Below are 12,660 nucleotides of genomic sequence, written 5' to 3'. Positions count from 1 at the left end.
ATCACTCCAGTCTCTGCTCTGGTCTCACACGGCCTTCTCCCTGTGTGCCTGTGTGTCTGCATCTCTTTTACTCTTCTTAGAAAGGCCCATCATAACCCAGTATGCCTCATCTTAATTGAACTATGTACATCGGCCAAGACCCTATTTTCAAATAAGCTCACTTTCTGAGATTCCAGGTAGACATGAATTGGGGGGGATGTCTGAACCCCACACAGGGACTAGATTGCCAGATAAACAGAGAACATTCCCCTTGGGGTTATGGGGATCAAGACAAGTAGGTGAGCAGAAGTGGGTGCAGCCAGCTCTCAGGACTAGAGAGACCTCACAGGCTGGTATGGGGTCAGTGTGGAGAACATCGGGGTCCAGGTACACAGGGCAGTGAGGAGGGAATGTCTCAGGAGGAGCCAGGAAGACAGAGAAGCTGTGTGCCCCGAAGAGTGGTACAATGCACCCCAACTTGGGAGTTCTTGCTTCACTATGACATTTTAATCACTCAGGTTTATTTACTCACAGACTTGGGGCAAAAGACACAGAGATTCACACTCAGACCCGACGAAGATCTGACGAGGCAATCAAAAGGTTTTTTAGAGAGCACAGGCATCAAACCTCAGAGTCTGTTTATTTGGTGAAGTCTCCCACCAAGGATCAGATCCCACCCAGGCTCGCTAGGGTCATGTGACCCTGTACACCGGTGATATGTCAGCCATGGAGTCTCAGCATCGGGCAGCATCCAGGCCTGTCCCTGCCAGGCCCCACGTGCTGTGTAATACCAGGTAACCTCCCTGATCCTATTTCTTCCTCTGTAAAGTGGGTTCACAGTGGTTCTTTAATGGATAAGCTGGGAGAATTGTCCAGGCAAGAGAAGGCTGAGGACATTACTTCTCATTCTTCTTCCCCTCCTAGCCCTAAGATCAGAGATCAGATTGCCTCTGACCCACCAAGCAGGGAGGGAGATGGCAGGAGAGCTGGTATCCAACTCTCCATGAGTTTCTGGTTTGCTCTGTGACCTTGGCAACTTGCTGCCCCTTTCCAGACCTCAGTTTCCCTGCCCTAAAATGGAGTGCAGCGGGTTGGGACCAAAGACCTCCAAAATCCTTGCTAAGGTTCTGATAGTTCCAGAAAAATAATAAAGGGGTTGTCTTTCTCAGACTCTAATATTGGGTCTGGGGGTTTTCTATGTTGTCCAGAGGGGACACCAACATCTTTCTCTTGTAGGCAGAGGAAAATCTGGCCTTTTGGGTGGGGATAGGAAGGGATGTAGCATCTAAGACTAGGGGCTGCAGGAAGCAGGGGGTGGGATAAAGTGACCTTCTGGAGGCAGGGCTTTGCCTCTTCCCACAAGACTTGCACTACAGCCCCAAATTAATTTGTATATGACACACTGGCCCCTGGCCTGGGATAGGCCACTGAGATTCTGTCCCAGGTGGTCAGTCCTGCACTGGCCCTGTGCTCAGAGGTCTGTCTCCCTCGTATCATGACCACAATCTTGTCCACTGCCAGGGATTGAGGAGCCAGGCCCCTTCACCTCCTTCTGCCCCAGGAAGAGCAGATGTTCCTCATCAGTGGGCAGGAAGTCAGGGGGCCTCTTGGCTTTGGAGGTCAGTTCCTCAGTCCCCTGGGAAGAGGAGAATAGAAAGATCCATCAGGGACTCCATTTCTGCTCTGTCAAATTCTGTTGTGTCAAGTTCTGAAGGGGACACTGAAGGCCTCGGAGGATAGGGCCTAGGAGGAGTTGTACAGTGCACAAGTCAATCCTATCCCCTTGTTTCCAAAACCTCCATTTACTTCTCTCCCCAACGCCCAGGACACCCACAATCCCAGTCATTAGTGCTTGCAGGGATGCCTTACTCTCCTCTCTCTGTCTCTTCAGGAAATTAAATATTTGCTCACAGCAGCTGGAGGGAGTTTTAAAACATGTCACGTAATTCCCTTCACTTTCCAGCCCTCCCCCTATCAAGTCCGTGGCCTTAGGACCTTTGCACATGATGTGCCCACCAGAAAATGCCCTTCCCTCAGATCTTCATATCACTGGTTCCTTTTCTCATTCTAGGAAGCCACTCCATCACAATATTCTGTTTTATTGTCTTCCTAATACTTATCACCTGCTGAGATACTACTTGTTTCTGGGTTTAGCTTTCATTTCCCTCCCTCATTCCTGCCTATGAGGTAGGCTAGAGCCCAGCCCAGAGCAGGGTACATGCAGGTGCTTTAAAAATGAAAAAAAATGGGGCCTTCTTGGTGGTGCCGAGGTTAAAGTCTAAGAGCTAACAAGCTATCACCAGCCACTGCAGCCAGGGAGCAACCCACATGGCACAGCAGACCTCTCCTGTCTCACCTTCTGCTCTCCTCAGCAGTGTTTTTCAGTAGATCTGCCTGTTCTGTTCCCCATTCTGTCTCTGGTGAATCTTCTCACCCCCCCCCACCTCTTGCCAACACCCCAGTTCTTTCATGCATAAATAAATAAAAATTAAATCTGAAAAAAAAAAAAAAAAAAAGAAACAGGAAATCCAATACCAGATAGGCTTAGTATCAGGCCCCCTCTACCCCTAAGACAATGTTTCCTAAACTCAGGGCCATTCACACAGCAACCACTGGGTTTTAGCTAAAGTTGGTCTACTGCCTGTTATGTTTTTAATAGAAGATTTTCTCTAAGTTGATTCATTTTTGAATTAAGTGATCTTATTTTCAGAAGGGACTTTATAGCGATACCCTAAAGGCAAACCAATTTCATGTACCATAGAATGGAATTAATTGTAAAAACAGAAATGATGAAAATGGATAGTATTCTGCTCACTCCTTGTCAAAGGGGAAAATGGAAAGTGTTGAAGACACATCAGTTCCCACTCAAGCTTTTCTACTGGACGTAAAAAGACTCACCATGTCCCACCTCTGAGTTATGACCATGCCCCAAGCACCCAAAGCCACTTCTCTGACCCTCCCCACACACCAACCATGAGACTGACCTTCACCAAGCTGTCATCCAGGGTGGCCACTTCTTCCTTAGGAGCCACTGATGCTGTTTGCCGTTCGAGATCCCACCACAGCAGCCCGGGGCCCAGGGCACTACGCTTGGTGGGGCCTAGGGGGCAGAGGGAAGTGGAGGCATCTAGGAAAGTGACTTCTCTTTATCTCTTTCCGCTTCTCCTGGGATGAGTGCCCTGTGAACCTTGCCCTGACAAGAAATTTCAGCACCAGGGACAGCGCTTCAAGTCTCATGCTATCTGTCAGCAAGGACTTCGGGAAGGGACTGAAAAGGTTAGTAGGGTGTGGCTCACTTTCTATCTTTGCAAAATAAGGCAATCCCTGTGAGGTGACTGTTGTCCTGAAGACGACACAGCATAAAGGATGCAGAAGTGTCCTGTAAGCAGTGAACACTTGGCAGAAGGGAGTACCCTTCCTCACCTTTCCCCTGGTGGGCCCCAGAGGCAGAGAGGGATGGAGAAGGTAATCTCTGAGGGGGTCAGTAGCCCTGCTTACCCGTCAGGCAGCTGATGAAGGCTCCGCACAGGACAGTGCACAGTGTTCCCAGGGCACCATAATAGAGATAGGAGATGGCATAGAAACTGTCAGCTAAGGCTGGCCGACTGGAGTCCATTCCTAGGCTGGAGGTATGAGAGGTGGGGGCATGAGTCCAAAAGCCACTCCCAATCCATTCATTTCCTCTAGCCTCCACTTTATATATTTATATATAAAGAATATATAAACTATAATTCAACAATAAAAACAGGGCCTCCCTGGTGGCGCAAGGGGTTAAGCACCGCTCTATGAAGAATTCGAAGCCTCTGCAGCATGAGTTCAATCCCCGGCCAGCCAGGGAGCTATCCACATGGCATAGCAGACCTCTCCTGTCTCGCCCACTGCTCCTCTCAGCAGTGTATTTCAGTCAGTCTGCCTGTTCTGCTCCCCACTCTGTCTCTGGTGAATCCTCTCACCCTCCACATCTCTGGCCTGTACCCCAGCTCTTGTATGCATAAATAAATGAATCTTTTAAAAAAAAAACAATAAAAATAAATGACCCAAGTAAAAATGGGCAAAGGATTTGGATAGATATTCCTTCAAAGAAGATGAGCAAACGGCCAACTAACACATGAAAAGATCTTTAACATCATTAGCCATGAGGCCTCCCTGGTGGTGCAGGGGTAAAGACAGTGCTATCAAGCTACTGCCAGCCACTACAACATGAGTTAGATCCCCAGCCGGCCAGGGAGCTGACCCACATGCCCAGCAGACCTCTCCTGTCTTGCCCGCTGCTCCCCTCAGCAGTGTATTTCAGTACATCTGTTTGTTCTGTTCCCCACTCTGTCTCTGGTGAATCCTCTCACCCCCTGCACTTCTGGCCAACACCCCAGTTCTTGTATGCATAAATAAATAAATCTTTTTAAAAAATCATTAGTCATGAGGGAAATGCAATCAGAACCACAATGAGATATCACTTTGTACCCACTAAGATGGTTAGAATAAAAATGGGAGGCCTCATATGGTGGCCCAGGCAGTTAAGCGCTGTGCTGTGAAGCTGTCCGCAGTCTCTGCAGCATGGGTTCGATCCTGGCTGACCGGCAAGGGTCCCACATGGCGTGGCAGAACACTCCTGTCAGGTATGCTGCTCCCCTCAGCAGTGTATTTCAGTCCTTCTACCTGTTCTGTTCCCCGCTCTGTCTCTGGTGTATCCTCTTACCCTCCCACGCATCTGGCCTGTACCCCAGTTCTTGTGTAAATGAATAAATAAATCTTTTTTTAAAAAAAGAATAAAAATGGGAAATAACACATATTTGTAACAATATGGAGAAATTGGAGTCCTCATACATTGCTGATGGGAATGAAAAATGGTACAGCCACTGTGGAAAAGTCTGGTGGTTCCTCTAAATGTAAAATATAGATTTAATATATCCTCCAGCAATTCCACTCCTAAAACTCCAAGAGAAAAGAAAACACGCCTGCATCAAAATTTGCCCACCAATGTTCACATTAGCATTATTCATGATAATCAAGAAGCAGAATCATCCCAAGCAGACAGCAACAGAAGAATGGACAAACAAAACATGGTTTATCCATCAATGCAGCTATTATTCAGTTACAGAAAGGAATGGAGCACTGAGCCATGCTGCAATGTAGATGGACCTCAAAACATCATGTGGAGTGAAACCCTCACAAAAGGCCATATATTCTTTGATTCACTTACATGAAATGTCTAGAACAGGCAAACCCATAGTAACAGGAAATGGATGAGTGGTTGCCAAGGGCTAGAGGAAGGCTGAAATGGGGAGTAACTGTTTTGAGGTGATGAAAATATTTTTGAGTTAGAGAGTGGTGATGGTCGCATAATCTTGTGAGTGTACAGTCATGTGTCACCTGACAACACTTAGGTCAGGGGTGGACCACATAGACAGTGGTAAGTCCCAATAGGCTGCACCATGTAGCAGGCTGTATCATAAAGGTTTGTGGAATTACACTCTAAGATGTTGATGCAACAATGAAATTGTCTAATGACATGTTTCTCAGAATGCGCCCCTGCTGTTAAGTGATGCATGATCTAAAAAAAACAACACCTTTAAGTGACTAATTATATGGTGTATGAGATATATTTCACTGAAATAAATAATCAGCCCAAATTTCTCTTTTTGGACTTCATCTCCTATCCTTTTCTCCTCCCCTTAAGTCTACCCCAACCTCTCCGTAGCCAGAATGCACTAAACTGAACATGCCTCAGGGTCTTTGCACTTGCACTTTCTACCCGGGTGGTAGGATGTCCTTCCCTCACCTCTTCTCAAGTTAGGCTCCTCCTCGTTTGTGACTCAGTGGAAAGGTCTCTCCCTGACCACAACCCCCGGGTCATGCCTTCCCCTTAGAGCAGCCCTCTTACCTGGGGGCCCAGTCGGACACGTTGACTGTGAGGGGCACACTCAGGAGGCTAGAGGCATTGGCTGAGGGCACCCTGCAGCTGGTGGCCGAGGAGGGCAATACCCCCATGGACTGTGCGCTGGGTGGGTACAGAGTGGCACCCAGGGCCACCCAGAGTGAGAGAGCCAATCCAGCAGCCAGCCCAGAGAGGACACCCTGGGAGCAGAGCCAGAGTCAGCTGGTGGTGTATCAGGTCATGTGCCCCCCCCATTCCCCGGCCCGGCCTCCCACCCTCTACTCACTGATGTGTTGCAGGCTGGGATGAACATTCCCAGGATGAAGGCTCCAAGGAGGGGGCCACTGATGACTCCCATGACAGTGAAGGAACCCTGGGAAAGTGGGGGAGTTGTGGTGAGGGTGGAGCTTCCCCACCCCCTTGGCCTCAGTTTACCTACTGGGAAAGCAAGACCTGAGGAATTCCACTGTGGGACTTCCAATTTCTCTGTGCCTTGATTTCCCTAAAGGGGAGGGGTATTCCTGAATTGGAGGCAAAGACGCTGTTGCTCTTTCCTGATTAATGTGCTCCTACCTCAAAGCCAGGGTGCCACCCTCCACCTCCTACCTTCCCTCCTTCCAGCCAGGTCACTGCAGGAAATATCCGATTGGTGGTGTCAGACAAAATCCAGTTCTGCCACCAACACTATGAACCCCTCTAAGCCTCCTTAAAAGTTCACGATACCTCAACACTCAGGAGATGGGGCAGGTGGGGCTGGGAGCTTACCTGGAGGACTCCACCCCCCAGCAACGATGACAGAGCTGCCACTGTGATACAGGCGGTTCCATAGATGAGTGCTGTAGTGGGTGGGGGTGGCACTGTCAGCAGGGAGAGGTCACCTTGACCCTCCCAAATCCCATATTCTCCAACTCACAGAGGCCCTTGGATATGATTACGAGTCTCCGGGGTGACAAGTTAGGCATCCGTGGTTTGATGAGGTCCTCCACTGTGACCGCAGCCATGGCATTAATGCTGGTGGATGCAGTGCTGGGGGTGCAAAGCCGGGGTCTTCAGCCACAATAGAGACAGGCTACCACCCCAACTGCCTACACCATCTGGCCTGCAGAACGCCAGCCAGCCCAAGGGCAGAGGTGTGGTGACACTCAAGAAGGGAGATGTCACTCACCCCACTCCATTTCTGCAGGCCTCAGACACCCCCACAGAAGCAAAGCCACCCTAGACCAAGGATCAGAATGACAGAAGCAATAATGGGGCACAAAGAACTGACCTGTGGGACTCTGGTCCTGGAAAGAGCAGGTGTGGCCAGAAGCCACAGGAGATTTGCAATAACTAGAATATGGGCCCACCGCCAAAGGCAGCAGTGGGAGACTGCTGAGTCATAGTGTGACCTAGGATTTAGAATAGCACTGCCTGCCACATTGTAGGTGTTCAATACACACTTGCTTTGGGGAAGAAGAAAAGGAGGGAGAAGAGGCAGATGTGACCCTGTTGGGTGGCAAGAAAATATAGACTTCACCATTGGGGTTCCTGTGCTCAGGGCATGCCCTCTGCTGGAGTCCCCCTGAGCTGCCCACTGGAGATGACACAGGAACTGTAAATAATGGGCATGCCCAGAACATTCTATCCAGAAGGGGGATGCTCAGTAGGGGCAAGGAGGCTCAGAGGGGCTTAACAGTGGTGGGGTGAGAAAGCAGGGTGGCTCACCTGAGGGTGCCGCTGTAGGCACAGGCCAGAAAGAGCCCCGGGATTCCAGGCAGGCCCTCGAAGATGTCCAGCACCATCAGGGGCATGTACTGAGGGGATTCAGGAGTAAACCTCCAAGAAGTCATTCCCCAAGAGCAGGAATTTCTGTCTGTCCTCACCCTGCATGTCCCCAGTGCCCAGTGCAGACTGGGCTAACAGTGGGCATTTAGTGCATTTATTGACTGCAGCATGCACCTGAACCCCACTGTGTGCCAAGCTCTGGCTTTACTGTTGAGGACAGTAAGGCTGAAGAGATTCAGAGCCTGCCTGAGTTTGCACAGTTGGTTGTGGCCAGGTTCTGACTCTGAGAGGATAGCAATGGGATGGCCTTGCAGCCTCTGCCAACTTTGAACCCTGAAGTCAGAGCTGCAACCAGATATCATTCAGACAGGGACACTGCTCCTGACTTGCCTTCAGGTCTCAGGCATTTACTCTCCAACCCCTTCAGCCCAGTTTTCTCATCTGTGAAGTGGGGACCATGACCATCTTGGCCTCAGGACATGCGAAACTAACTCCTTTTGCGTGGAACAGCATGAAGCACAGAGTAGACGCTGGTCATTACTAACATGAGCACCATCATTTCACACTTGATGATGGTCCCAACTCCTTGATATCTCTCAGGTGGTCTCTGACTCTAGACCTGAATGTGCCACTCCCTCCTTACATACACCCTTGTGACAACCCATAGCCTCGTGGCCTCATCTTTTCTATGCCATGAAGATCCTTCTCCGAGCCAAGGTCTTTTCTATCTCTACACAGGCCATTCTCTCTGTTAGGAATGCTCTTCCACCATTACCCTCCCTCAGAGTTTCATCCATTCAGAAGCTCAGAGTAGGATGTGGGAGTAGCCTAGGAGCCTGGGCCAAACTCACCTGGTCAGGGGCAGAGATACGCCCTGAAAGAAGAGGGTCACAGTCAATGTAGAGTGTGAACATCATGATGCCACAGCCAGCGGCGCTGGACACGATCAGGAATAGGCCCAGCTGGTTGATGATCAGGGCCCTGGAGGAAGGGGCAGCCTCAGGCTGGGGAGAGGGGTGGGCAGCACATCTCAGAAGCCCACATCCCTCCCTCCCAAACACTCACAGCTTGGCCTCCTTCTCTGTTCGACAAGCAACATAGCGCTGCACCTGTGCTTGGTTCACGCCATACATTGAGAGCCACACCAATGTGCCACCCACTACAAAAGTCCAGAATGTGTAGCGGCTCCTTGGGTCCAGATCGAAGCTGGATGAGGAAAGAACAAGTCAGCCATGTGTGGACGCCACATCGACTTCTAGCTCCCAATGGCCCCAGATGGCCATTCTGGACCTTATATAAAGGCCTTATGGGAACAACTGGGGTGGGTGTCGAAGTGTTAATAGGAGTTTGCCATATTGAAAATTAATTTGTTTATGAAGTCATCTATGTTTGCATCCAAAAGCCATCCTTTCTGTACCCAGCTGGGACCTTGGAGAGGTTTCAGCCCCCAGTCTGGGCTGGAACCTAAGCGGGGGTGGTGGACAGAAGTCTGGGCCAGATGGAAAGATGCGGAGGGGGGTAGAGGAGTACAGAGAGCGAGAGCCAGGTTTGATCTACAGGGAGGCTGGGAGGAGGAGGAAGGAGGGAGTCTGGAGGTAGGAGGCATTAGTTGACTTCTCCCATGACAGAGGGGTGCCAGCAGAATCCTTTTGTAATACATTCACTTACTCCATCAAGTTGATCCGGGAGTGGTTCTGGGCAAGCTCCAGCATGTGCTGGCCCCCTCCTACAAGTATGGTCCCTCGGGCCAAGATGACCCAGAAGCCTGTCAGCATCACTACCACCTGGAACACGTCAGTCCAGACCACAGCCTTCATGCCGCCCTGCAAGATGTGATGGAAAGGGGGGAGGTCAGAAAGGGACCTGTTTGGGGCCTTTGGAGCAGTGCAGAGGGGGGAATAAAAGGGGTTAGATGGGGGAAACTGCCTGGGGCCAACCCAGCTTGGCCTCCAGAAGTGGGCTGAGATAGATGCCCCTCTCTGCCTCAGTTTCCTCATCTGTAAAATGGAATTAATAATCATACCTCCTTTTGGTGGTGGTGTAAGGATTACAATAGTTAATAAAAGACTATGGAACAGAACCTAGCACATACAAGTGCTCAGGAAGTGGCTGCTGCCATTACTATTACTATTATTGTTGTTGTTTTTACCTGTTTAAGCCTTTACCTTCCTGTGGCAGAGCCTGGATTTTTCCTTTAAATAAGCCCCTCCCCCTCTCACTGGACATTCTAATGAGGCTAACCCCTCCTCTAGCTCAAAGAATAGCCAATAGAGGGGCCTCCCTGGTGGTGCAGGGGTTAAACACAGCACTATGAAGCCATCACCAGCCACTGCAGCATGAGTTCAATCCCCAGCCCGGCCAGGGAGCAACCCACATGGCACAGCAGACCTCTCCTGCCTCGCCCGCTGCTCCCCTCAGCAGTGTATTTCAGTAGATCTGCCTGTTCTGCTCCCCACTCTGTCTCTGGTGAATCCTCTCAACCCCTCCCCACACTTCTGGATTACACTCCAGTTCTTGCATGCATAAATAAATAAATCTTTAAAAAAAATAGCCAATAGAACATCCCAGCTCCACTGGGAATGACTTATCCTACGTGATAGGCAGAGGTAGACAAACAGAGCACTACTGGAGCTTCAGACAACCCCTGCTGAAATAGGGTCTTTCTGCTGAACTTGAAGTCAATAGGGGTGGAAGCCCTGATGGGACCCCAAGAGATGGGAGATGGATCCAGAGATGCTGTGGCAGCCCCTAGATCCACAGAGACCTGAAGTTAACATAATCTTGGGTTCTCAGCAATGAGTCTTTCAAATCACCTCTCATTATAAAGATGAGGAAACCCTGGCAAGGGGGTTTCCTCAAGAGCAAAGGAAGGTCTGTGCCCAGGGTCACCCCCACCCTGTGGGCATGGAGCCACCACGTGGGTTAGATAGGGGACACTCACCACAGTTGTGTAGAAGGTGCAGATGACTCCGGTGGACAGGAGCGATGCCCAGATGTCTAGGCCGGTGACTGTGCAAGAACACCCCACCCCATTAGGCCACGGAGAGAGTATCAAACCTGTGCCAGTGTCTGGGGTCCTTCCCTCCAAGATTTTTGCCTCCCAAGTCTCTCCTGGAACTACCTTCCCCCCCTACCCCAGCTTCTAAGCCTTTGCCCCTTCCCGGACACCCTCCCCTGCTCTCCCCAAATCAAACCCTGGTTCAGAATGAGCGCCGGGGCGTATATCACGATGCCAGTGTACAGCACCTGCAGGTAGAGGGCGGGCAGGTGAGGTGGAAGGGAGTGGGGTTGCCTCCAGGACTCAGGGACTGAGAGCTGGGGGGAAAGGGTGGAAGTCCCGGCTCTGAGTAGGGACAGATGGGCGGGGCCGCGCAGGTAGGGGTGGGGTGAAGCACAAAGACTGGTCGGTGAGGGAGGGTGGGAACTACAAGAATTGCAACCAGATCCGGCAGGCGGGGAGCCGGGTCACATAGGGTCCCCGGGCCGAACTCTAAGACGGGAAGGCTGGGCCTGAGGCTGGTTGGGGGGAGTGTCTTGTCCTGGCAGTGCAGAATGAGGGAGAGTGGTGACCGGTGAGGGCGGGGCCAAGGCCACTTACCGTGGCTATCAGGTACTGTATGGTCCCGCAGAGTCGCACAGCGCGGCAGAAGCGCAGCTCCAGGTACTGCAAGGAGGAACCCAGGATGATGGTTCCCTGGGCAGGTCCTAACCAGAGTCCCGAGGCCCCTGCAGTCCTTCACCCGCCCTCTAGATTTCTGCCTTCTCTCCCGAGGCCAACTGAGCTTTCCGCACTCTAATCCTGGTCACGCACACGTACCCTGACCTGTCAGCACACACCTGTGCACACGCGCCATTTCCGCGCGCGTGCACACGGCAGGTGCCGAGAGAATCGATGCATCAAGTGTGCAGAGTCTTTCCTGACCATCACTGGTGGCTTGTCTGCCCCTGGAGTGGCCGCAGCTCTGAGAATTTGAACGTATCAACATATGCAAGACACAGCAGTGCCCTCTTTTGTTACTGGCAGTCAAGCCAGAGAATTTTAATCACTTTACGGACTGTTCTTTTAGCTGGATATGACTTTTGGGAGACTCCAGCAGAGAATTGCACTGCTCACCTACCACAGATGGCAGAGGAGAAGTCGGGTTTAGCACTGGGAGCTGGCAGTTGTCCTCGCTGCCAGCACACAAGTCCAGGGCAGAGTGTGCCCCTCCACATGTGAGTACCTCTGATTAAGCCTGGCCCTGGCCCTGGCCTGGGCTTGCTTCCACAGAAGAGAACCAGGATGTGCCCCCCTCTCTTCCTCCTTCTTGCCACTTACCCCACTGCCTGCAGCTACTTCCCAGAACACTTCCTGCCCGGCTGCCTGGCTGCCTGGAGGGGGGAGGGGGAGCCAGGAAGCAACTAGGAGCCCGCCTGCATACCCCTGCATACACCTTTTAAAGCCCACAGGACCTGCCCTGCGTTCTGGGTCCAAAGCCAAGGCAGGTTCTGACCCAGGGCTTCTCTCCCCTACCTGGTAGGTGCTGGTAAGGCCCAGGCGGTAGAAGACGGGCAGGAAGAGCACTGCGGTGAGCAGGGTGTTGAACACCTGGCCCAGGCACATCCAGAGGAACTTGAGGCCATAGCGATAGGCCTCAGCTGGCACGCCCAGCACCTGCACTGCTGACATGAAGCTGGCGGCCAGAGAGAGACCAACGGGCAGGGCTGTCAGGTCCCGGCCCCCTGTGAAGAAGTCGTCGGCGGTGCGCTGCTTGCCCCTTGCCAACCCAACCCACAGCCCGATGCCCGTGGACACCAGCAGCATGAGGGCAAAAACCCCATAGTCCCAAGCTCCGAAAGTGGCCTGTGCCCCTGCCTTGACAACGGCCATGAGGTGCAGGTGCAGGTTCCAGGCGCGTGCGAGGGAAACTGGCAGTGGTCAGGGAGGCAGGGCTGTGGACATGGGAGGATGCTTGGTCTCTCCAGGCAAGGCCACGTCTGGCTCCTCGGTGCCAAACTCAGTGAAAGGGGCCCGGGTGGAAGCCAGAGCTCCAGGGCCAAGG

The 12,660-nt window shown here is 51.8% G+C and overlaps 1 protein-coding gene across 1 annotated transcript; it reads right to left on the bottom strand.

The window, feature by feature from the left end:
• Window positions 1–605: 605 nt before the first annotated feature.
• Window positions 606–12,660, bottom strand: SLC5A5 (solute carrier family 5 member 5). Its single transcript, XM_037504408.1, has 15 exons — window positions 12,132–12,660; window positions 11,217–11,282; window positions 10,813–10,864; window positions 10,560–10,627; window positions 9,287–9,441; window positions 8,684–8,824; window positions 8,470–8,599; window positions 7,559–7,647; window positions 6,768–6,880; window positions 6,620–6,690; window positions 6,141–6,227; window positions 5,861–6,054; window positions 3,478–3,602; window positions 2,964–3,079; window positions 606–1,615 (listed from the first exon to the last, which is right to left on the bottom strand). The coding sequence occupies exons 1-15, from the start codon at window positions 12,486–12,488 to the stop codon at window positions 1,451–1,453; spliced, it is 1,929 nt and encodes a 642-aa protein (XP_037360305.1). The 5' UTR covers window positions 12,489–12,660; the 3' UTR covers window positions 606–1,450.

This window comes from Talpa occidentalis, unplaced genomic scaffold (genome assembly GCF_014898055.3).
Source record: "Talpa occidentalis isolate TD23 unplaced genomic scaffold, MPIMG_talOcc4v2.1 talOcc4.12, whole genome shotgun sequence".
Classification (NCBI taxonomy): domain Eukaryota; kingdom Metazoa; phylum Chordata; class Mammalia; order Eulipotyphla; family Talpidae; genus Talpa; species Talpa occidentalis.
Note: the sequence above shows the minus strand (reverse complement) of the source record. Positions and strands in the feature narration are given on the sequence as shown.